At 38.6% G+C, this 26,894-nt stretch overlaps 1 protein-coding gene across 1 annotated transcript in view; it reads left to right on the top strand.

The window, feature by feature from the left end:
• Positions 1-26,894, top strand: part of AK9 (adenylate kinase 9) — a 116,515-nt gene that overhangs the window by 48,804 nt on the left and 40,817 nt on the right. Inside the window, exons 14-21 of the mRNA XM_059083187.2 lie at positions 1,182-1,330; positions 5,784-5,940; positions 6,982-7,096; positions 10,275-10,351; positions 13,444-13,602; positions 23,061-23,150; positions 24,016-24,216; positions 24,573-24,694. Coding sequence (XP_058939170.1) covers positions 1,182-1,330; positions 5,784-5,940; positions 6,982-7,096; positions 10,275-10,351; positions 13,444-13,602; positions 23,061-23,150; positions 24,016-24,216; positions 24,573-24,694 — 1,070 coding nt within the window. The remainder of the gene's footprint in view (positions 1-1,181; positions 1,331-5,783; positions 5,941-6,981; positions 7,097-10,274; positions 10,352-13,443; positions 13,603-23,060; positions 23,151-24,015; positions 24,217-24,572; positions 24,695-26,894) is intronic.

Raw genomic sequence — 26,894 nt, 5'->3', positions numbered from 1 at the left:
AATAATTCACAAGATGGCTGCTAGCATGCCAGCCATCATATCAGTGTGTAGGAAAGGGGAAAAGACAAGGGACAAAAAACTGGCATTCCATCCAGCTAAGTTATACATCTTTAAATAGAAAACAAGAAGACTCACCACCTCCCCTCCCCCAATTTTTCTTGCATCTTATCTACCAGCCATCCAAACTATAAGGGAAGTTAGGAGATGTAGTGTTTTTAGCTAGGCACATTGCTGATCCTAACAAAATCAGGGTTCTGTTACTAAGGAAAAGGAGACCAGATATTGGGTAGACCACTAGCATCTTCTGGCACATTTAGTATCTTTGCCTGGCTATTTCTGCCTCCTCATGTCCTCTTTCCCTGGCTATCGGAAGATCTTGGGCTCTTGCCTCTTCCACTCTGGCTCTTCAGAAACTGCTGGCTCTCTCTATCCCTGAGAACAGACTTCTCACTTCACGACAGGGAGGGCAGCAGGCAGCTGCTCTTCAAAGGTCCTTTGGGGTTTTTCTGGGCACGAATCAATTGGGCTCTGGCAGGAGACCCTGATGGATAGAGCCTTGGGGCAGCTCAGGAGGCACTATTGGAAAGGCAGAGGTAGAGGAGTCAGGTGGAGCTGCCAATCTCATGTCCCATTAGAGGAGTGGATGAATGTTTACATCATGGTGCAGCCTGTGAGCCAGCTCAGCTGTGTAAGGAAACATTCAGCACACAATGAGACAAGAATCAAGTCTAACACTTCAAAAACCAGCCTATGCCACCCTTTCTTCCATCCCCTCCAACTTGCCTACCTCCCGTCCTCTTATTGTCCCATTTAGTTTCATGCTTATAATTGGAAGTATTTATTTTGTTTTCTGACTCATTCCCTAGATGCCCAAGTTTTAGCTTGACCCCTGGTTCCTGCATCTTCTCCCTGGCTTCCTGAGTTTTGACTCCTGCCTGACATGACTTTTTTCATGCCTCATTCACTTTCATTCTGATGCACTGGCTTTAAGCCACTGCTCTGTTATTTTGTGATTCCTGACTTATTTCCCATCTAGTCTATTTCTCCCTTTTTCTGGCATGTGCTGCAAGAACATGAAGAGTACTTCCTTGGGTTAGGTATTTACAATCATGTTCCATTGCAAATAGCATTGTTTACTAAAATTATTAATGGCATTAATTTATTGATTTATTTTACTTTAGATGTAATAGAATATGTGATAGAAGAGGTAACTGCAGATCATCCAGAAGTTCTTTCCATAATAAAGGAGACGGTAAAAATGGCAAAGGACATGAACTTTGAACAGCCACATGAAAAAATTGCAGAAATCTTAGACGAAGTTCTCCAAGAGGTAAGAAATCCAGGCTCTTTATTTTTATCACTGATTTCACAGTAACTGAGAAAATGTTAACCTAGTATATGTACAATTATTTTAGAATCCTGTATGACAGTGTTGAAATCTGTAGCCTTCAAATTCATGTGCATTTTACTGTCAACATTGTTATGTGTAATGTACCCCAGTGAACAGTTGCTTATAAATTTTCAATAATTATCAACAAATGTGCAATATAATTTCATAGCTTTGATGTTTATTCTTCATTAGCTTTTATTGTCTTTAATTCAGTTCAGTTGGTTAAAAGATAGTTTATATGAAGCAAGCACCAGTTACTTTTTCATCTATGAGCCGGTTATTTGTAAACCAAGGCAAATTTTGCTCCCTAGCTAACTAATTTCATCCAACCACCTTGAACATGTTCATGGGGGAGATGGATGGACACACCACAGATTTTCCAATCTAAGAGGAAAATAAAGCCTCAGGTACTATGTCCTACCCATATCAAATCAGAAGGCTTATAAAGACCATATGGATCTGTTTTGTACAGAGAGCTTGGGTAAGCATTCAGAGCAAAAGTTAAAGAGAACAAATCAGTTTTGGTCGTTCAATGAACTTATGTATTTCTCTGTAGTTTGAAAATGATGTAATTTAAAATCATGAGAAGAAAAAAAATGTTCTCTGAGAGTGTAGAACCACTCTGTAACACATTGGGTGAAATCCTTGAGCCCCAGGCTATACCCAAGGCAAGTTATTATTCCCCTCTGAGCTTCCCAAAGAGATCTTTCAACTTCTGTATCTCTTCAGGTTGTTCTGTCATCAATTTATTTCTTCAGAAACATTCTGAGTACCTACTGTGCTAGAGCCTGGGGACACAAAGATGAATTAAACATAGCTCTTTCAGTTAAGGAGCTATCAGTCAGGTAGGGAAGGCTGACATGGAATCCAATAATTAACAATCATGTGCTAAGTGGTAACTAGATATGTACAAGGTATAGGAATGTCACGAAGGTCAAGGCTATTATCTCGTCCTGGGAGGTGAGACAGAGCATCCCAAAGGAGGAGACATCCAAGCCAGGGATGTCTTTAGCACTGTGAACATCCCATCCTTGCCCTTCACTGATAATTTGCTCCATTCTTTCCAGAGTTTATTCTGGAGGATACAAATCTACAGGGAGTACTACTAAAACACTTCTGATGTAGGAATATGAGTAGTGTCAATAGATGGTAAACTGTGAGTCTGGGATTGTGGGGGAGTTTAAATCACGTGAGATTTTAACATCAAAGCTCATATCAGATTGTCTTTTTCAAGAGAACAGAGACCAATGCAGGACACTGTTCTACCTGTCATCAGTTTCCATGATCTCTGAGCAGTAAACCTATTTTTTAAAAGTAGGTCATTACTAATTTCTTACATGTAAAGACAAAATCTTATTAAGGTATCTTTCTCAAATTCGTTTATAGATTTGATGCAATTATAATAAAAATGTCAATGTATTTTGGAAATTGACAAATGTCTCTAAAATTTATTTGGGAGAACAAATAGTTGAGACTTGGTAAGAACAGTCTGGCAAAGTATAACAGAGAGAGACTTGCTCTACCAACTAGTAAAATGTGATGTTACAGTGGTTTATAAGCCTGATAATCATACAAGAACTAACAGAACCACACAGCAGTCACAGAAACAGACCACAGTATAGATAAAAACTGAGTGTATACTAAGGTTAACATCACAACCCAAAAGGAAAGGAAGAATTATTTAATAGTGTTGATAAAATTAACTGGTAGGAAAAAAACAATTTAGATTCTCAGCTTATATCAAACTTAATTCCATATTAATTGTTAAATGTAAAAATGGCATGTTTTTACCTAGAAGAAAGTGTAGTGGTATTGAAATGATCTTAGAATGATCAAGTACTCTAGGCACAAATGCCATGGAAGAACTCTTAGAGCAAAATCTCAATGAAGATGCTACTTAACAATGATTCCCTTTTCTTAAAAAATACACCATGGGACTTCCCTGGTGGCACAGTGGTTGAGAATCCGCCTGCCGATGCAGGGGACACGGGTTCGTGCCCCAGTGCGGGAGGATCCCTTATGCTGCAGAGCAGCTGGGCCCGTAAGCCATGGCCGCTGAGCCTGCGCGTCCGGAGCCTGTGCTCCGCAACGGGAGAGGCCACAACAGTGAGAGGCCCGTGTACCGCAAAAAAAAAAAAAAAAAAAACACCATGAAAATCAAAATTTTAAAGCAAACATCAAACTGGGGTAAGTATTTATAATAAATATGACACATTAATTCCTCATTATAAAGATTTCTTACAAATCAAGGAAAATCTGATACCAATGTAAAAAACAGACGAAGACATAAACAGATTATTTCATCAAAGATGAAATACAAATGGTTAACTGAAAAATTTTAATGTTCAAGTGTCAATAAAAATATGAAAAAAAGGGAGACAATTTCTTACCTGTCAAATTGGCAAAGATTTTTTAAAACTTATAACAATCCATACTAGTGAGGCTATAATGATATAGTCACATAGGAGTGAAAATTGTTATAGACATTATGGAAGCAACATGACAATGTATATAAAAGGCCTTTAAAATGTTCATTCGTTTATTCTTTTTGACCTAAAAACACTTTTTTATAGGGATCTAACCTAAAGAAATATATACTCAGACAAAGATTTATATATGCAGATGTCCATCGTATCATCACAATGTTATAATAAAATTATAAGTTATATAAATGTTTAACATTAAGAGGATGATTAAACAAATTAGGGTTTATTCATTTGGCTAAATACTATGAAGCCATTAAATTTTTTCAAAAAAATTGAATGAGATAGGGAAACTATAAATTATATGTTGATGTTTTAATTTTCATATCTCTGAAACTTAGTAAAATTTTTTATTAACCATTTATATTTTTTCCAGTTTTATTGATATATAATTGACATATAAGATTATATTAGTTTAAAATGTACAACATAATGATTTGATATATGTATATATTGCAAAATGATTACTACAATAAGTTTAGTTAACACGGTCACCTCACATAGTTACATTTGTGTGTGTGTGTGTGTGTGTGTGTGTGTGTGTGTGTGTGTGGTGAGAACTTTTAAGATCTACTCTCTTAGCAACTTTCAAATATACACTACAATATTATTAACTATAGTCACCATGCTGTACATTACATGCCTAGGATTTATTTATCTTATAACTGGATGTTTGTACCTTTTGACCACCTTCACCCATTTCCCCACCTTCAGCCCTATCTCTGGCAATCACCAATCTGTTCTCTGTTTCTATGAATTTGTTTTTTCTAGATTCCACAAATAAGTGAGATCATGTAGTATTTGTCTTTCTCTAATGTATTTCACTTATACTTCTTCATTATAGCTTTTTTCCCCCAATTCTCTTATGTAAAACATTTCAAAGTGTTAAAATTCTTTTTTCAAAATACTCTTCATTCATATGGAAATTCAAAAAGCAGGTAATCTTAAATTGTGCATAGGCCAGAGGGTTACACTAGTCTTCTTGAGATTTCTTCGCCTTTGACTTCTAAGATTCTGTGATTTCCTCATGGCTCACAAACTTGTTTAAAACCTTCAGAATTGGTATATTCATAGATCCACATCTAATCTCCATACTTGTGTTGAAGTTATTATTATTGGGTGACAGGTAGAAGCCTTTCACATTGAAGGCTGAAAAGCAAAAGGGAAGTAAAGAGCATTGTCACTAAAAAAGACAAACTGGGCTAGGACCTTGCTACTCAAAGAGTGGACCAAGGGGCTTCCCTGGTGGTGCAGTGGTTGAGAATCTGCCTGCTAATGCAGGGGACACGGGTTCCAGCCCTGGTCTGGGAAGATCCCACATGCTGCAGAGCAATTAGGCCCGTGAGCTACAACGACTGACCCTGCGCGTCTGGAGCCTGTGCTCCAAAATAAGAGAGGCCCTGATAGTGAGAGGCCCGTGCACCACAATGAAGAGTGGCCCCTGCTTGCCCCAACTAGAGAAAGCCCTTGCACAGAAACGAAGACCCAACACAGCAAAAATAAATTAATTAATTAATAAACTCCTACCACCAACATAAAAAAAAAAAAAAGAGTGGACCAAGGAGCATTGTCACCTGAGAGCATGTTAGAAATACAGACTCTTGGGCCTTACCCTAGACCTTCTGAATCAGGATTTGGATTCTGTAATACTGAATAACATATAGTAAGCATGTATTGTTATATTTATTTAAGAAAGGCTTTTGCTTCCTATTCTTAACTTTTAAAACTTTAAAATTAAGTTCCTTTAAAATTAAGTTTCTCTTTTAAAATTAAGTGGCTCTTTTTATTTCCTTCTGAAAGTCAGAAAAACTCAAAAGATACTTGATCAAGGTCCACAAAAGTAATATATCAAGGTAGCATCCTTTACTTGGGTAGATATGATGGTAATTTCAGTTTGCTGTTTTTCACAGGTAGTTGAAGAAAACAAGAATAGGTTTTATGGTGCCCCAAAATATGGAGGATGGATACTGGACAACTACCCTATTATGAAAGAACTGTGGATGGTCTTAGTCAACAAAGGAATTCTACCCGATTTAGTCATCTGTTTATCAGACACAGAAAACAATGGTTGGTAAATATTTATCATGTCAATTTAAAGTGAAGTTTTTATTGCTGATAATATTTTTAGTTAAAATATAAAATGAAAAACACTCCACCTTCCCTATGTACAAATACCACACCAGTGGTCCCTTCATGACCTAGAGGTACACAAAAGGAGGCATCCATTCACTGAGTAGGTGGCCACAGATGGTGTGGGATCACCTGATGTTCCAGCAGGCCCTTACAATTATTCTTTGGAGCTGAGAATTTAACACCCCATCCCAGTCAGCATTGTAACTTCTAAATGAAAAATATATGAGGCTGAGGGCAAAACTATATATTAGTCCTTCTTCACCTTAAATGGGAAATACTAAGTACATAAAGATAGCAGAACTAAATTTTAATTATTCTGTCACTTTGTATAAAGCTATAGTAATCAAAACATTATGGTACCACCAGAAAGACACATAGTCCAATGGAACAGAACAGAGAGCCCAGAAGTAAACTCACATATACGGTCAACTAATCTTTGATGAGGGGGCCAAGAATATTCTGTCATTTTGCATCTTAAGGAAATATATTTGAAAAGAGAATTTCCATGGGGAGAATATATTATACTACCTCTTTTTATGTTTTAGTTATTTATGACATGCCCATATACACCTTTTAAAAAGGATTTAAGATGGTCTCTTAAAGAATCTGGGCTCTATTTAAATAAATGCTTAAGGGAAAATATATTTGGATATAGACAGAAATAATCTTTTCATTGTTAATTTCCAAAATATATCTCACTATATTTTATAGAGCTTCAACATTAACATTGTCGGGCTTCCCTGGTGGGGCAGTGGTTGAGAGTCCGCCTGCCGATGCAGGGGACACGGGTTCATGCCCTGGTCCGGGAAGATCCCACATTCCGCGGAGCGGCTGGGCCCGTGAGCCATGGCTGCTGAGCCTGCGCGTCTGGAGCCTGTGCTCCGCAACGGGAGAGGCCGCAACAGTCAGAGGCCCGCGTACAGAAAAAAAAAAAAAAAAAAAAAATTAACATTCTTCTCTTTATCTGTATTTCAGGAAAATATTTATTTAATAGACTGTATTTAGAGAATAAACAAGAAATTGACTCTAAGATTTTAGAAAGGTTATTGGATGAGCTACTAAAGAAAAGAAAAGAGGAAGAAGCAGCAAGGTAAAACCTGCCTGGCACAATAAACTGGGTTAATTAACCTCTTATAGCTGTTAAATATGTACTTACAATTTATATTTATGAAATGTCTTTAGCATCAAAACGGTGGCCTACTAACTAGATCCAGTTCTAATTCTAAGAAAAACAGTAATTTCACAAATACTTCCATAATCTCTAAAGTACAGAGTTGTGGCTGTTTTCACAGCCCCAATTCAGACATTCTAAACCAAATATCTACTTTCCAAAGACACTGTAAAAAAATGAGCACAGGGAAGATATTTTTTTCTACCATGTTTATCTGTGACTTAAATATTATAATTTTGCTAACTAGAATCCACAAATGAAAGAAATAATGTAATAAAAAGTGAAAATACACTTGTGTGGTATGACTAAAATCCAAAGCCTAAGTTCTACATAAGGATAGAACAAGACTACTTATTTACAATTGACAGGTTCAACATCAAGAGCTTATTCTCTAATCTGGATGCAATGAAGAACATTTCAAAATGTGGACACCCTTCCATCTGTTCATGGCTGGGGTCAAAACTAAACTTTAACTATCAAGTTCTTCAGAATGGAAAATAAAGTATAAAAAGAAAGAGTGACTTAATGTGCTCATTGTTCTTCCTTGCTGAAACAAGCTCTTTAGACACTAAAATTTTTAATTTGTCCACTGAGATTTCTACTTCTCCAAGCGTTAAAGGCTGAGACATTCAAAAACTAAATTTCTTTATATTAACCCATTAAACCTCCCACTATTAATGATAGCACCTATAGGGAGCTTTCTCAAATGTTATTTCCTTTCCCCTTCAGATATTAGCAATTTGTGCTGGGACTTAGGAGAGCTCTTTAAACTCTAGGAATTATGGAGCTGGGAGGTGGGTATTTGTTACGGGGCAGGGGATAACTGATAACTGTGTGTCAGAGGATTTTGTTATTTGATGTTCATTGTTCACCTAAATTGGCCGTTCCTTTATGAACTTAACACAAAAATACATAAAGTATAATTTAGATTAGTTAATAAAGTTGTTTGTAAAATTGACTAAAAGTATTAAGACAATAATTACAAACTTATTACATTTACTTTTAGCTTTTAAAAATTCTGTTACAAATGGAGCTACAATTTGCTAGGATTTAAGGGATTAACTAAGTTTTTTCCAGTGTATGAGAAATAGTCAAATATTTAAAAACATATGAAGCTATCGACATAACAGTAAAACGAAGTTCATGTGATTTCTAGGCTGAAGGTTTGCTACATTTTAAGTAGACAATTTAAAATACATTTAATCTATAGGGTTTTTTTAAAGGAAAAATACATCTCCACTGTCTCCCAGCTCTTAACTTTCACCTCCCTCTTACTGTATGGAATTTTCCGAGCTATCTCTATAATCAATTTTTACTTCTTTTGATTCTAAATTTTTATGTCTTTATAAACTTTTTAATGGCAAAGACTTGCCCAGATTGAAGCAGACTTTTCTCCATTTCTCTATGTTGCTTTTTTTCTCATATACTTCAGAAAATAAAATGTAAAACAGTTTTTTTAAAAAAATGGTCAGAGATGCATTTAAAGGCCTTACAACTTGGTTGGAAAAGAGATAAGATTAACAGGATTTAGAATTACATCTTTGGCCATATATCTACAGACATGCTGATTCTAGATTTTCCAACATCAGTTTCCAAATGTATGAGTCAAATGCAGAATAATTTCTGTTATCACCATTTGTCTTTGACTGTCTATCCAAGTAGTATATAGAAGTAGCTAGAAACTGGCAGCAAAAGTCTTCCTCCTCCTTGTCAGGTCTTGGATTCTTAGCAGCAGCATTCAGTACCCAGGTTTTGGATGAGGAAAGTCTCACAAAAGAGCCCTACCTGACTAAGTAAGTAGAAGGATTACCAGCTCACACAAAACAAAGTAGGGAAGGCATGCAGAAACAATGTTCAGTAGTCTCAGAAGTCTGGGGAATGAACAAGGAGAACTCGAATTACACCAAGACCTCAGTCTGGATCAGAGACTGTATCTAGAATACAGTGAGAGAACACCCCCTATTAACAAGAAACATGCTTGTTGGGAGGAGAGGTGTAGTAATATCTTTGAAGAGTGTATATTAAAGATTTTCAAAGAAAGTGGAAAAAAGAACACACAAAAAAGCACTGCACTGAATATGAGAGAATGACCAACCTATAGAACAGTCTGAAGAAGACTGCCCCAGAGTGGGCTGCTGAGATGAATGGGCTCTACTCCACTTAACTGGTCAGTCCCCTGTTGGTGAATACTTGATACAGTTTTTTTGATATTATTTTTAAAGATGCAGTCAACATTCTTATACATGCTTCTTTGTGCAATAGTATGCCAGTACTTGAGAGCTAAATTCCTAATACAGAATTTCTAGGTCAAAGGTATGCATGTTTTAATTTTTAATAAATATTATCTTTCTCCATCATTTTACTAACTTTCCTTATACCTATCTTCATCATTAAGGCAGGTTTAGTCCTTGAACCCTAATGAAAAACAGATTCCCTCCAGATATTTGTTTCCCTATCCCAAGTCTCTTTAAATTTAATCACTACTATATTAAAGAGAAAATAAATCAGAAAATAATTTTTCTGGTTACAAAGGTAAATTTACAAATTTTCTACTTACTCATATGGAAAATTTTTTAAAGTGTAAAAAATGTGAAATAAAATTTAAAACTCTCAGAATGCCACCATCCAGAGATAATTTCTATTAACAGTTTGATTCATTTTATTCTTTTAATCATCATTATATACATTTTAAATACAGAAGAAAATTTGTATTATACATAGTTTTATATTATACCTCTTTTCATTTAACTCTATGTTGTGAACACTTCTCATTTAATCAGAGGGAAAATGATACAAATTATCCCAGCTTGGAGTTAGACAATCCTTTTTTAATTTTTCTAGGTTTCCTAATTAATAGCCAAAGTTTTTAAAATACAATATTTCAACTTTTCTTACCAAAAAAAAAAAAACCCAAAATTTCTGAAAACGAACTAGCCTCAGTATGAGTAAATTAAACATTTACATTATAAGGTAAAAAGTATAATGAATATTATAATTGACCTACTCTTTAGTTTTACCATTATAAGCCTTAAATGCTATAATATTGTGAGATTCTGAATTTCCAAAGATAACTAAATTTCGGACCTTTTCATTTCAGAAAAGCCAAAGAAGAGACATTGAGAATAGAAGAAGAAAATCAAAAGCCATTGGAAGCTATGAATGCGAAAGCAAAAGGCAAACATAAGATTATATGATTAATAATATGCCATTTGATTTTGTATTGTGACTGCCAACAGCTGCAGTATTTCCAGTGAATTATAGACAGGGTGACCATATTTCCCAATTTGCCCATGAGAGTCTAGGTTCATCCCCAGGTTCCTGAAGTATTTGTTTGAACCCCCTCTCATTCTCATAGTGTTCCAATTTGGATAGTAAATTATATGGTCACAGCAGTATTGGATTCATAGGAAAGGAATCCTGACACAGATACCTACTCATCCACCCTGTAAGAGGGGTACACAGTAGGACAGCATGTGCAGCACGTCTTCAAAGGGTTGCGCTTGTCACAGGTGACATGGCTGTTGGAATTACTTCTATTAAAAGGATCCTGTAGGAGTTGAGAAAACAGCTAAACTCTTACTATACCCATTGTCTTTATACTTAAACTTCCATCTCCATTATAGAAGAACTTACTCTAAACATTTCTTTTAAGACTGGAGTCTTAAACCTGGGGATAAAATTCAGAGGTCTGTGAATTTGAATGGGGAAATAATTATAACTTTATTTTTTACTAACCCTTAACTGAAATTTAGTATTTTACTCACCTAATAATTAATATAGGCTACAATCCACAATAGTATGAGCAGCATCTTGACTTTGTCACCAATAGAAACAAAGATATTTTCATATCCCATTCCGGTTTTAGATGTCTTGTTTATGCGTGTCACTATTCCAAAATTATGGATGCACACATTTCCTATACCACAAAAACTTTTTTGATATCTTGATAACTGTATTCAGTATAATTGGCTTCTTATTTTATTTTATGAGATTGAAAGCATTATTCTAAGAAGGGATCCATAAGTTTCACCAGACTGCCAAAGCCGTCCGCAGTTCAAAAGAGTGAAGAAAGTCTGTTTCAGTGTTCCATTGCTGTGCAGCCAGCCACCCCAAAACTGTAAAACAACCACTATCTTTATTCTGCACACAATTCTGTGTGTCGGGACTTTTGGCCGTGCTTCTCTCCGCTCCCGGAGGACCTTGGTTCTGGCTTTGAGTGTTCACCTTGGAAGGGACTCTGCCAGCCCCTGTCAAGCCTTCAGATTGACCTCTGCAGCTCTAATTGACATATTCACTGTGACTTCATGAGAAATCCAGAGCCAGAACCACCAACTAAGCCACTCCCAAATTCCTGACCCCAGTAATTGCAAGGGCAATATGTGATTATTGTTATTTTAACCCCTAATTTTGAGGGTAATTTATTATGAACCAATAGATAACTAATACAACATATACATGAAGCAATAGATAACTAATACAACATACATTTAATCAAAAATCACAGATAGTACAAGGATCTTAGAACACTTTTCAGTTCATTCCTGACTCACATGGAACACAGATTATCCAGTAGGGTTCTAGAAAAAAGTTTTCAAACTTTTTACATTTTTCAGCATCATTATATAAATTCATTTTATATATACACTTTATAGTGTACCTAATGTGGATAAGAACACAACTTACAGATAACCAAATATATGCGTGTTGGAGGTATATGATAAGTTTTTTTTTTTTACTATAAGAGATACTCGGCTAAAAGACATTTTGAGTTTCTGGAGTAGAGTATATATAACTTCATGTCTAACCCTAGTAGAATTCAGCAAATGATGCTTTCTCCTTGTGTGTATCACCATAAATCCTTCATATAACACAAAAGATTCACCACATTCCAACTGACATACTTGGAAGCCACATGCTTGGCAATGCTGGTCAGACTTCAAGATATAAGGACACTTCAGGATGCTTTTTCCTTTGTGCTTAATCACCCCAATTTAGATTAAAAATCCAGGTACCAGAGGCATCTCATACCACTAGAATGTGATTCTTGGAAGGTACTCACTGAGCAGGGGGCAGGGGAGGGAATAATTCCCACAAGAGTCCAGAAAATAAGCTCATTTAGTTTTTCATATCTTTACATAGAAAATACCTTGATTCAGTCAATTTAAAAAATATATTAAAGGGAATTGAAGAGATGGGTTTTCTAACACCACCATTTACCCCATCTTCCTCAAAGATTTCTATGCATTTATTTCTTATAGCTGTCATCAGCAACTATGTAAAACTTGGAGTTATGTTTTTTAAATTTTAGCATACTGATCAACATACTCTATTATTTGTAACTAGCTGTAAGAAAATATATAGTCTAGCCTAGTGCTGCCCAGTAAAAATAAAATGCAAGCCACATACATAATTTAAAATTTTCTAGTAGTCACATTGAAAGAAACAAGTGAAATTAATTACAGTCATCCCTTGGTATCCATGAGGAATTGGTCCCAGGACCTCCACGGATACCAAAGTCCATGAATGCTCAAGTCCCATATATAAAATGGCATAGTATGTACATATAACCTAAATGCATCATCCCATATACTTTAAATCGTCTCTAGATAACTTATAATAACTAATAAAATGTAAATGCTATGTAAATGGTTGCCAGCATGCAGCAAATTCAAATTTTGCTTTTTGGAACTTTCTAAAAATTTTTTTCAAATATTTTCAATTCGTGGTTGGTCGAATCCACAGATACAGAACCTGAAGATTCAGAGAGCCAACTGTATATTTTATTTAATACACTATATCCAAATTATTAACACATAATCAATATAAAAATTATTGATATATTTTTACATTCAATTTTTCATACAAAGTCTCTGAACTCCATTGTGTATTTTATACTTACAGCACATCTCAGTTTGGACTAGCCACATTTCAAGTGCTCAATAGCTACATGTGGCTTGTGACTACATATCAGACAGTGCGCGTATAGCCATTCCCTTTTAAATGGACATTTCGGCTGTTTCCTGTTTTTTACTGTTATAACATTTGGGAATGCTATATGCATTTCCCCGTTTTGAATGAATCCTTAGGCTGGTGCTCCCATAGCACTCTGAGCATATTACTATCATCCTTTACTACTGCATTTTAATAGATACAATATGTAGAGACTGTATCTGTCTTTCTCATTAAGCCTCATGCTCCAGGGGTCATTCCCAATTTAATATTTGCTGACTTAATCTAAATAATTTATTGCTTCTCACTTTTTATAGAAGCAGAAGAAACTGAAGCTGAGGCTGACGAGGAGATTGAAGGTGAGGAGTCTAAACTTCACGAAGGGTCTGAGGCCCCTGAGGTAGCCGAGGAGACCAGGGGGTCCTTACCTGAGGAGGCTGAAGTTTTCGAGATCCCTGAAACAGAACATGAATCAGGTTAGACTTCATTAAGGATCGTATCCTTAACTCTACTCTTGTCCATTGACATGTATGTGTGTGCATGTGTGTATATATGTGTTTATATGGTATAAAATGGAAGCAGGCTGGGAATTGAGAGATGTGCCCCCAGAGTGCAGCCGGTTAGTCCAAATCACATGGCTGGAAGTGTGGTAGGAAAGCTGAGTCTGCTCTGCCTGGGGGGTTGACACTCAGAAGCAGGGCCTGCTATATAATTTGTGGGGCACAGTGTTCAAAAAGTAGGGGAAAAGAGCCATTAAAAGTACGAAAAAGTACGAAAGTATAAAGCTCTTTCTTTTCTTCCATGGTCTCTCTTTTAACTTGTCATAGTACTTTTTGTTTGCTATTTAATGTCATTCTAAGTAAAGAAAAATTAAAATTTTAAGTTATTAGCATGAATTTTACCATTCATCTTTATGTTGCCCAATGCCACTTTGAAATGCAAACGTTAAGAGCACTTAACTCATATGCAGAATCATTGAAACTGCACAATTTGTATTTTGCAGCTTGTACATGCATATGTATTTTATTCTTACCAGAATACTAAGTCAGTTTCATACACAAAACTAACTCAGCTTCTTATTTCATTTCCTAATATGCACATATTCTAGCAATGCTCTCTACTTTTAGCTTTCCAATGATTAAGGAAAGGAAAGACTGAAAGGAAAAGGAACTCTGGGTTGCCCTATCTTTTCCTTTCTTTCTGTGTCATCATTTTCAGTCTAGCTGAAATGATCTAGCTGCAGGTATCTGAAAACCTTTAGCTTGTGAGGTTAGTTTCTAATTCAATACTGACTGTGCTCGGAAGCATTTTATGAGCCCCACATCATTTCAGTTTAGCTAATACAGGAAAGTAACATGAGTAAGAAGGGATGTGATGAGGTTCCATGGTCATTCATGTCTCTTTGAATGCCATCACCTTCATTCTGCATCTGGAGCAAGTTCTAGTTCAAAGGGAGACCACAGTCTCTCAAGGGCTGTCAGCATCCTCCCCACCCCAAGCCACTAAGTCACACTTACTCCCACATATCGTGGGTCCCCTAGAATTCTATGCTCATGATGGAGCATCAGGGTGTAGTTCATTCTCATGAGAATGAGATGGCAAAGAATGGCAGACACAGATCATGCATATCTCTGCTCACATACCTGCCCTGTTGTCCCATTGGAGTCCCTTTTGGATTTTGCTTACAAAACTCAATTCAAAGATAAAATTATTAAAATTTTCAAAATGACAACCAAAGTGCATTAAACTAAGTATGAGACCATTCTGGGCGAGAGACCTAGAGCAACTGCACAGCTCGTACACACATGAAGCCAGCCCTCCTCAGAGGTCCAGTTTGGTGGGTTGGGGCAGGGCAAGAAGGAATCTTACAGATTTCCAACGAAAGTCACTCTCAGGGCTGGAGAGTGGGCTTAAGCAGCAAGATTGGATACCTCACTGTGGTGGAAGCAGAGCTCATAAAATGCTTCCGAGCACAATTAATATTGAATTAGACATTACTCTTACAAACTAAAGGTTTTCAGATACCTGCAGCTAGATGCCAGCCCTGGAGCAATTAAGGGTTGAAAACCTGCTGTTAGCTGGTAAAAGAACCAGGACTAAGGGGAATTTTTACAATGAGGAATCTCAGATGTAACATAGATCGTTTTTACTACAGGGATTGGCATTAGGTTTATGGGACAGTAAGTAGAAAATCAGAACCTTGTGCCAGACAGAAGAGGTAACAGGATGAAATACCCAATTTCCTTTTTAAGAATCCCACACCTTTATTGACTTGAACTCTCACCCAGAAACTTCATTATTTTCTTGAGTACTTAACCAATTAGGCTGACAACAATCTTTCCACCCACCTACCCTTTGCAAGGAAACAGGCCATAAAATATCAAAAGAAATAAAAGAAACTGACATCCATTAAATATGACACAAATGTCCATTAAATGTTTCCAGATTTCCAATATCCCCAATGTTTCACAGTTGGTATTTAATAATGTAACAGATCTAGGGGACAATTCAATGTCATTGCCTTTTATCTCATTATTTCCCCCAGGCAACCTAAATTGGATGTTCTAAAGTCAGTGTCCTATTCCATTCAGGGTCAGTTCTAGCCAGCTCTGTAGACATGACTGGGCTTCTCTGAAAGCAGTTCGCATCTGTGAAATCGTGGGTCTGTTTTGTCCCTATTACACCATATTCTGTTTCACAGAAGGGCTTGCATCTGGTTTAACTAGTGATTACTTCTTCCATCCAAGGGTCCTTTTTCACAAAGTCTTCTCCTGTAAATTGCTGAAGTAGGCAGGTTTTTTTTCACTTAAAACTGCCCTGTCGGGGCTTCCCTGGTGGCGCGGTGGTTGAGAGTCCGCCTGCCGGTGCAGGAGACAGGGGTTCGTGCCCCGGTCCGGGAGGATCCCACATGCCGCGGAGTGACTGGGCCCGTGAGCCATGGCCGCTGAGCCTGAGCGTCCGGAGCCTGTGCTCCGCAACGGGAGAGGCCACAGCGGTGGGGAGCCCGCATACCACAAAAAAAAAAAAAACTGCCCTGTCTAGCCATCAAAAGACAAATACCATATAATTCTACTTATATGAGATACTTAAAAGTAGTCAAAATCATAAAGACAGACAGTATAATGGTGGTTGCCAGGGGCTGGGAGGAGGAGAGAATGGGGACTTATTGTTTAATGAGTATAGAGTTTTTGGTTTTACAAGATGAAAACAGTTATGAGGATGGATGGTGGTGTTGGTTGCACACAATGTGAATGTATTTAACACCACTGTACACTTAAAGAAGGTTAAGATGGTAAATTTTATGTTATGTGTATTTTACCAAAATAAAAAAGAGAAAGGAAAAAAAACTACCCTGTCTAACATAAATCCATTACTTTTGGAATTTTTTTTTACTTTATCCAGAGTTCCCTGTGGTAGGCTGATGATGGCTGCCAAAGGTGTGTCCACATCCTAATTCCCGGAACCTGTAGATGGTACCTTATTTGGAAAAAAGGTCTTTGCAGATGTGACTAAATTAAGAATCTTTTTTAAAAAATATTTATTTATTTATTTAGCTGTGCAGGGTCTTAGTTGCAGCACGTGGGATCTTCATTGTAACATGCAGGCTTTTTAGTTGCAGCATGGGGGATCCTTTAGTTGCGGCATCCAGGCTCTTAGTTGCAGCACGTGGGATCTAGTTCCCTGACGAGGGATCGAACCTGGTCCCCCTGCATTGGGAGTGCAGAGTCTTAACCACTGGACCACCAGGGAAGTCCCTAAATTAAGAATTTTTTGTTTTGTTTTGTTTTAATGAGGCTTTGAAAGCCCTAAGGGATCTTTCTTTTTTTTCTTTTAATATTTATTTGTTTGTTTGTTTGTTTTGGCTGCATAGGGTCTTAGTTACGGCATGTGGGATCTTTCTTGTGGTGCACAGGCTCTCTGTTGTGGCGCGTGGGCTTCTCACTAGTTGTGGCGCATGGGCTCTAGAGCGCACGGGCTCAGTAGTTGCGGCACACGGGCTTAGCTGCCCCGCAGCATGTGGGATCTTAGTTCCCCAACCAGAGATCGAACCCACGTCCCCTGTATTGGAAGGTGGATTCTTAACCACTGGACCACCAGGGAAATTCCTAGGAATCTTGGTTTGGGGAGAATATGTGGGATTATCCAGGTGGGTTCTAAATGCCATCTTAAATGTCCTTATGAGAGAGAGCCAGAGGAAGATTAGACTCTCACACAGAGGAGAAGGCAATTTGAAGATGGAAGCAGACATTGGGTGATGCAGACTCTAGCCAAGAGATGACAGTACCCAGGAGAAGGTCAAAGAGGCAGAAAGGATTCTCCTCCAGAACCTCCGGAGGTAGCACAGCCTTGCCGACACCTTGATTTCTGACTTCTGGCCTCCAGAACTGTGAGCAAATACATTTCTGTTGTTTTAAGCCACCAAGTTTGTGATAATTTGTTTTGGCATCTATAGGAAACTAACACATACCCAAAGCAGGCTTTTTATATCTCATGCTTGGGAACACATCTTTTCCTTTGAAGTTTGGCTTCTGTCTTGGGCCACAAGATAATCATTATCTGTGTCAAATAAGATGACTGGGGCTTCCCTGGTGGTACAGTGGTTGAGAGTCCACCTGCCTATGCAGGATACGCGGGTTCGTGCCCCGGTCCGGGAGGATCCCACATGCCGCAGAGCGGCTGGGCCCGTGAGCCATGGCCGCTGAGCCCACACGTCTGGAGCCTGTGCTCCGCAATGGGGGAGGCCACAACAATGAGAGGCCTGCATACCACAAAAAAACAAAACAAAAAAACAGATGACTGAAGTCTCATTTCAATCCTGTCATTTCTCTAGCCTTAGAATGGAATGACACATGTATTGCTTAGAATCGACACTTTAAAGGGCAATAACCTATGCATTCTGAGGCTGGTTAATCACTTTTCTCATTCCCAATTTGCTTTCTTTATGTACTGGTTAGGTATAGGCCAATTACATGCAAGAACATGAGCTTAGAGTAACCACTGGCTCAAATCACAGTGCTTCATTCCAAGCACTTCATGGACATGGAATAGAGTCAACTAGTAATAAACATCAGTAAATTCATCCATTCCTTCAACAAGTATTTATTGAAGTCCTTCTAAGTGCCATGCAAAGCAACAGGCACTGCCCTAGGTAGTACAGACTCAGCAGTGACCAAGACAGTCAAGATCCCTACCCTCAAGGAGCCATCATTCTATGGGGAGAAGAACAAGAATAAACAAGTAAATAACTAGGATAATTTCTGATTGTGTTAAGTGCCATGAAGAAAAATCTATGAAGACACTAAACCGGTACCTGGGATATAGTAGGAACTCAATAAGTGTTTGTTCAATGAATGAGCAAGGTAGGGACCACGGGAGTGGTTTGGAAGAGGCAACACTAAACATTATGGTCAAGGAAGAGTGTCATCTGAGATGATATTTGAGGCAAGACAAAAGCGCTGAAAGGATCTGGGCAAAGATCCCTGCACTGCCAAGACTCAGAGGTGGGCACAGCTTCACATGATCAAGGAAGAAGTTGAATGTGGTTGGAGCATGGTGAGCAAGAGGGAGGTGGGAGATGAAATTGGAGAGCAAAGCAGAGGCCAGAGGCTTATGGAGATGGGAGTTTTCTCTAAGTGCAAGTGGTCAATCTGATGTTATTAACATTTTTAAAATTTCACATTGGCTGCTATATGACAAGTTATAGAGTTATCCTGCACCTCAAGTTCTTCATTTGTAAAACAGGGCTAGGAAGATTTACCTAGCAGAGTTTTTATAGGGATAAGAACATTTCTTTAAAGCACCCAGCAGAGAGTCTGCCTCATAGTTGATGCTTTAACATCATCATTACCAGACTAGAACTTAGAGATTTTTTTCCTTGTCTGCTTTAAGTTCTGAAAAGACCAGAGCTCAGGATTCCTAATTCAAATTAAGTGAAACTGAATCTTAGCACTCTCAAAATCAGTAGTTACATTCCCTCCCCGAATATCAGAAGGAAAGGAACCAGCATTGGGGGCTTAAACCAATCAGGATAAATTCCTGGAGCTGGAGAGAGGGTCCCAGTCCCTCAGCCATGTGGGGAAGGGTAAACACTGGAACAAAAGCACAGGTCTGCCAGGAAGGAAGAAGAGGAACACAGAGGCTGGGTGAATTACCACCAGAGTCTGTCACAGAGTGTGTGGAATAAAGTCTCTCCATCTCTCCCTTGCTAAATCTTCACTAAATTCCACATTGCTCTCCAATGCTTGTTTTCAAGTAGACTATTGGGAAATATATCAGTTTCCTAGGATAACTTTAACAAGCTACCATAAACTTGGTGGCTTAAAACAACAGAAATTTACTCTCTCACAGTTCTGGAGGCCAGAAGTATAAAATCAAGGTGTTGGCAGAGCCATGCTCCCTCTGAAATCTCCAGGAAAGAATCCTTCCTTGCTTCTTCCTAGCTTCTGGTTACTCCAGCAGTCCTTGGTGTTCCTTGGTTTGTAGCTGTATCACTCCAGTCTCTGCCTTCATCTTCACGTGGCCTTTTTTTTCTGTGTGTGTGTGTCTGTCTATCTGTCTGTCTGTTTCTGTGTGTCTTCTCCTCTTACAAGGACACCAGTCATTGGATTTAGGGCCCACCCTAAATCTGGGATGATTTCATCTCAAGATCCTTAACTAATTACTTCCGCAAAGACCCTGTATCCAATTCATGTCACATTCACAGGAACCAGGGGTCAGGATGTGAGCATATCTTTGAGGGGGGGCACAATTGAACCCATCACAAGGAGTGTAATTCAAGGAAAAGGAACAGGGGACAGCAGACACCTAGGGTATATAAAGAACAGCACTCATAATGACAACTGCACGGAGAGTGTGTCCCTAAGACCAGTGGTTCCTTAACGACCATCTAAAAACCAATGCCATGGTCCGATCAAGTTTTCACCAGTCAAATGCATCTCTCTCAAATAAAGCCTGACCTCACCATGTTGAGTTGTCAGGACCAGGCTGAGCAGCCTGGAGTGAGCAACCACTGAACATTTTGCAAGTCACTTCCTGCCACCCCATTATCCAGAAACCTGACCAGATTTAAGTAGCAAACAATTCAAAGTTTAAATTCTGGAGCACAGATGTTCAGTGTTGTTGATTAAGGGTGGATCATGTGCTTAGACTGTCAAGTAACTAAGTGGTAGGGTTGACTTTTTAAATTAAGAAACATAGCTGCTGACCTTGCTTAAGAGGAAGACTATTCCATCTGTATCCATTGCAACTGCATTTGTCTACAAGTAACAGAAATACTAAAACACTGTATTAAGTAAGGGACATGTCCCATCCCTGAGTCCAGGGTATTTTTTGTTTTTGTTTTTTTGGCTGCGTTGGGTCTTCGTTGCTGCACGTGAACTTTCTCTAGTTGCAGCGAGTGGGGGCTACTCTTGTTTGCAGTGTGTGGGCTTCTCATTGCTGTGGCTTCTCTTGTTGCGGAGCACAGGCTCTAGGCACACGGGCTTCAGTGGTTGTGGCACGTGGGCTCAGTAGTTGTGGCTTGCGGGCCCTAGAGCACAGGCTCAGTAGTCGTGGCTCACGGGCCCAGCTGCTCCACGGCATGTGGGATCTTCCCGGACCAGGGCTCGAACCCTTGTCCCCTGCATAGGCAGGTGGACTCTCAACCACTGCACCACCAGGGAAGTCCCCAGGGTTGGTTTGATAGTGTAAAGATGTCATCAAGCATCTTCTGTCCTCCTGTCTCCATACCGCAGTCTTTGGCTCAAAATATTTTTCTTCAGTTATTGTTTCAGATTACTTTTTCAGGATCACGTTTTATTATGTTTTAAGTTAGACAGTTATTGCTTTTCAACCACATTAATCTTCTTCTTCATAGTTTTCATCCCATTGTCCATTTTCTCTGTAGTTTTTGGAGAGTTGTTACCCTCCACATCACTGACTTATTTTCTGCTCCTTATTGCCTCTCTCCTGATGCATATGTCAGTTCTGCTATTGCATTTTAGATTTTCTTGCACTGTGTTCTCATTTCAACTAGCTTTCTTGTATTTCTGCCTTTATCTTAGGTTGGTCTCTCCTTTTGCCTCATGGCTCCTATTTCACAGACTCTGTTGTCCTCCTATGTTTTTTTGAGTGTACGAAGTACATATCTTCTAAAATTTACTTTATTTTGCCTTATATGAGAAATCTTTTTCAGAAGCAAGCTCTTCATCTGAATCTGTGAATCAATACTCTCTTTCCTTCATTATAGCATATTTTCATAGGCCTTGATGTTGCTGTTTTGTTTTGTTGTTGTTATTGACTTCTTCCTGAATGGAGCAGGTAGAGTAGGGTAACCAACAGGAAGGGTAGGTAGAGTATTTATAAGAACCACCCCCACTCCCCCCAACAAACGCACAACACGCATATACTCCTTTCACTTAAACTTCCTGCCAGGCACTCTCAGATATAGACCTGAAGGTCAGGTCAATGTGCATCAACCTGATTCAACTTATGATATTTAGTATCACCTTCTATGGCTTTTCTAGACTGAAGCTGGATCTTCTTCATCCCCAACTATTGCATTCTCTGATTAAGCCAGAGAAGCTAAGACAGTTTAGAATTTTCTGTATATTCTTGGTGCTCTTCTTCTCTTTGTCAGGCTTATGCTTTTCTTTAGGTAATTGAACACCTTACAATTAAATATGCTGCCACCAGGCCAGCACTAGGCTTGTCCCCTTCTACTCCCTGTTCTCCTGAGTATTAAACGTTACAGATTCTGTAGAAAGAGGACCCAACTATTCCTTTAGCTACCTTAAAAGACAGCTTCCACAGTATTACAGAATGGCTACATATATATTTTTTAAGTGTGTGTGTGTGTGTGTGTGTGTGTGTGTGTGTGTGTGTGTGTGTGGTCTACAAAAAACTTGTGTCTCAGAACTAGGAGAGACTATGGGCTAAGAAGAAAGATTATTAGTCCTTCCTTCCCTGAAACTATCTATGCTAGATCTGTATGTGGATCATGTCTTATATCATCCAGGAAAGCAGTTGTTGATCTATATCTTCAACAGTGGTATTAGTTGAGACTCTCCTCAGTTTCACCACACCAACACCCACAGCTGAGAATCTGGCATATCATCACCCTTCATTGCCACTTTATGATCCTTTGGTATATCTTTATGGGTATCTCAAGAAATTAAAAGAACTATCAGGCACTGCTAGTTTGATGCCATGTGAACAGAAGTTTGAATGATATTTAACAACAGTCATCAGTCAAAATTGTATGTACCAATTGTTATTCTGGTCAACATCCTTTTGTGTATTTAAGAATATTCTTCATTTACTCCCTTATACTATTATGTATTTTTATGCCTTGCTGAAACCAAGCACTGTGCTCATGTGCCCGCGGCACAGGAAGCCAAACTCTGACAGCGGGTGTTTGCAGCAAAGTAAGGGCTTATTGCAGGGCGCCAAGCAAGGGAGTGGGAGATGAATCTCAGATCTACTACAACTCGGTCTTTGAGTTGGGGGCTTTTAAAGGGGAAGAACAAAGAAGCTGTAGTTAATCATCATCTTGTGACATTTCTTAATCATAGTTTCAGGGGTCAGATTGCCTACTGTTTATGAGTTTCTGCTCTGGGGTTGCATGATCAGGGGTCTTGCCCTGGAGAAACAACCTGAGTTTGTACATTAATGATGTTATCTGACTCTGGTTGATTAGTGTTCAGTTAGCACAGGATTGAGGTCAGAGGGGACAAGAAAAGGAATAAAGTTTTGAATAGGGAGGCTAACCATAAACGGCAGGGGAACTCGGTTTTAGGGGGACTCAGTTTCAATACTTTACCTAACAAGAACCGTATTATCAATTAGATATAGTATACACAATTTAAACTATGTTTTGAAATTTTCTTTGTGCCAAGAACTTCATAAAGGAATAATGTTTTAAAATTCTAACACTATTAGATTGGGTTTTTTTAAGTGTCTGAGCCTACCGAGGATACTACAGTTGGAACAGAAATTCCAAAAGGATCCAAAGAGGGACTAGAAACTAAAGAATTATCTGAAACAGGTTAGATTATCAAATAAAAGTAGTTAGTGCATAAAAGTGCTTTTCATATTCTCTTACAATTTTAGGCATAGTACCAACTTCCTACTTGTTTCTTTCTATGTCAGTCGTATGCCAGTTGATGTGTGTTATATTTATTTATCTAACTTATTATATTAAAAGTGTATCTAGTTAACTTATAACAGTTTTTCATCAAATTTTATGTTATACATTTTATTAACAGTTAAAGTTGCCATATGAAATTGATATTAATTATCCAAATAATTTGGATTTTATTTATAAGTAGTAATTCATCTATAGCCAATACAAGGAATAAAGTATAATTGAAATATGAATTTACAAATGTATATTATTGCTTAGAACACTAAGTCTATTTCTTTCTAATTTTTTTAAAAAATAAATTTATTTATTTAATTTAATTTATTTTTATTTTTGGCTGTATTGGGTCTTCATTGCTGTGTGTGGGCTTTCTCTAGTTGTGATGAGCAGAGGCTACTCTTTGTTGCGGTGAGCAGGCTTCTCACTGCGGTGGCTTCTCTCATTGCGGAGCACCAGCTCTAGGCACGCAGGCTTCAGTAGTTGTGGCACGAGGGCTCAGTAGTTGTGGCTCGTGGCCTCTAGAGCACAGGCTCAGTAGTTGTGCACCACAACTGTTAGTTGCTTAGTTGCTCCACAGCATGTGGGATCTTCCTGGACCAGGGCTCGAACCCGTGTCCCCTGCATTGGCAGGTGGGTTCTTAACCTCTGCGCCACCAGGGAAGCCCCAAATGTTTTTAAAGTATTATAAAGTATAAGTTATTTTGGCAATATGACTAAAGATATAATGCCTGAAGGCTCTTTTTTCTTTCCTTTAACTTTTACTCAAAAGTTGTACTACCTGAGTTTCCAGAAGATGCTTATCCTGATGTTCCTGAAATGGAGCCGATTAAAGAAAGTGTCAGATCTTTCTACTCCGCCTGGAGGCAGATGGAAACAGCAATCAGTGACTCTTTTACTCAAGTTTTAAATTTGGAGATTGCTGACAAAACTCCAGAGGAACTACTTCAAAAAGTCATTGAGACCATGGAAAGTAAGGGCCGTCTGTAATCATAACATTTATTGTCATGAGCAGGTAATATTATTTAAAGTACTGTGAAAGTTTAAAGCCTATGGTTTGTGAAGCAAAACAGTCAGTATATCCAGGGATGATATTTAAAATATTTAACAACTGTCATAGTGCAGGCACCCACCAATCAGAACAGCCATGAGGCACAAACAACACTGGCCAAACTGGCCAGTTGTCACTAAAAGAATTTGTGAAGGCCTGTTTGCATATACATTTAAGCTGAGAGACCAGTCCCTTTAATTAATTTTCCTAATCTTGACTACTGTAATATGCTTTTATCCTAAACATACCTTCCCAACTATTTCTTCTTTTTTCTACAGAACCTTTCCACTATGCTGGCTGGGAGTTAACTATGGACGATTATGATGAAGAAACAGAAGACTATGAGGCTGAGGCCGAAGGAGATGAGGAGCTAGAAGAGGAGGAGGAGGAAGAGGAAGAGGTAGGAGTCTTTGTTCCTGCTCCCTCACCGTGGTCACATCACTGAAAGTGCACATATCCTGAGTGGTAACGGGCACTTTTAGACTCCAAGAAAACAAGCAGGGATCTTCAATTTTAAAAACATTTTCAACACATTTTGCCTCCACCCAGCTTCATTTGACCTCTGAAATGCTAGGGCTACTTAGACAATATATTACGCCCATGAAAAAAGAATTCTTTAAATTTTTTTCCCCTGGAAACATCTATAGGTATTAGAGACAGAAATATTTTATAAACTTAACAAAAGTGGATGTCCATTGACAGGGGAATGGGTAAAGAAGATGTGGTACATATATACAATGGTATTACTCAGCCATAAAAAGGAATGAAATTGGGTTATTTGTAGAGACGTGGATGGACCTAAAGACTGTCATACAGAGTGAAGTTAAGTCAGAAAGAGAAAAGCAAATATCGTATAATAACGCGTATATGTGGAATCTAGAAAAGTGGTACAGATGATCTTATTTGCAAAGCACAAATGGAGACACAGACTTAGAGAACAAATGTATGGATACCAAGGGGGAAAGAGGTGGGGTGGGAGGAATTGGGAGGCTGGGATTGACACACATACATTATTGACACTGTATAAAATAGACAGCTGATGGGAACATACTGTATAGCACAGGGAACTCTACCTAATGCACTTTGGTAACCTAGAAGGGAGGGGATATCTGTATGTGTACGGCTGATTCATTTTGTTGTGCAGTGGAGGCTAACACAACATTGTAAAGCAAACATACTCCAATAAAAATTAATAACAAAAACGATTTAACAGACGTGGGTGTTTTATACAAAGCACAGCAATGGCATCTTTGAGGGGCTACGGGCATGATAACAATGAGTGGTTTGCTCAAATGGGAAAAGCTCATTATAGGCCCCAATCTTCTCCCTTTGGCACCACAATTTTGGACACTGTTCTCAACTGATAGCCTCCCATTTCGGGCATCTATCAATAATAAAATAGGAGGTGATTCTTTTAATTCCAGTCTTTATCAATAAAATGGGTAGATAAACATTCAGTTGTAATGAACTTACTGTTGCTTAACTTAAACCCAAATATGTATGTGTCAAACAACAAATGTTACACAATATGATTCTGCTAACAGCTTTCGGTACTTTATCCTGAGGAACTGCTGAGACCTTCAGTCAGGGTGGCTAAAGGATGTGGGTTTCGTCCCACTAATATTCACATTCTCTCCTCCCAGTCATCCTTCTTCTGCCGTTCTTCTTCTGTGTCCTGCTCTGGTCTGCAAGAACACAGTGTCTTTCTTGTATCTGCAGACAGTTCTCAAGCTGTCTGTAATATTCAAAACTTAAAATTTTAAGTATGGTCTTCATTGATAATATAGTGTCTTTTCCTCACTTCCACTCTTCCTAATTTACCGTAACACAGATCAGTTTTACCTGCAGGATTAGTTTCCAAAGGCTTCCATAACAAAGTACCACAGAGACTTCCCTGGCGGTCCAGTGGTTAAGACCCCATGCTTCCCCTACAGGGGGCATGGGCTGTATTATTCCTGGTTGGGGAACTAAGATCCCACATGCCACGTGGCACGGCCCAAAATAATAAAACAAAGCACCACAAACTCGAAGGCTTAAAACAACAGAAATTTATCCTCTCACGGTTCTTGAGACCAGAACTCTGAAATCAAGATATTGGTAGGTAGGACCATGCTCCCTCCAAAGGCTCCCGGGAGAACCCTTCCTTGCCTGTTCCAGCTTCTGGTGGCTCCAGATAATCCTTGGCTTGTGGCTGCCTCTGTGTTGGCTTCAGCCTCTGCCTCAGTCTGCACTTGGCCTCTCTTCCGTGTCTCTTATAAGGATATTTGTCACTGGATTTAGGGACCACCTGGATAATGAACAATGATATGTCATCTTGAGCTCCTTAATTACATCTGTGAAGATGCTTTTTCCAAATAAGGCAGACATGGCTGCCAGGAATTCTGGGAGAATATCCTTAGAAATTTTGATCTAGGAAGAAAGACAACACTCTGTCTTTACATCCACCTGGAAAAATCACAAGAAAGAATTTCACTTCTCCCAGCTCAGTCAGTTGCCCCTATTAATCATAGTAACTAGAGGGCTTTGTATATGATTGAGCCAACCTCAGTCACATGCACTCAGTGGCTATAAGGTGAGGAGTTACTCTGATTGTCTGGTCC

Source organism: Kogia breviceps, chromosome 13 (genome assembly GCF_026419965.1).
Source record: "Kogia breviceps isolate mKogBre1 chromosome 13, mKogBre1 haplotype 1, whole genome shotgun sequence".
In the NCBI taxonomy this organism is placed as follows: Eukaryota; Metazoa; Chordata; class Mammalia; order Artiodactyla; family Physeteridae; genus Kogia; species Kogia breviceps.
This window is presented reverse-complemented; position numbering and strand designations above follow the sequence as displayed.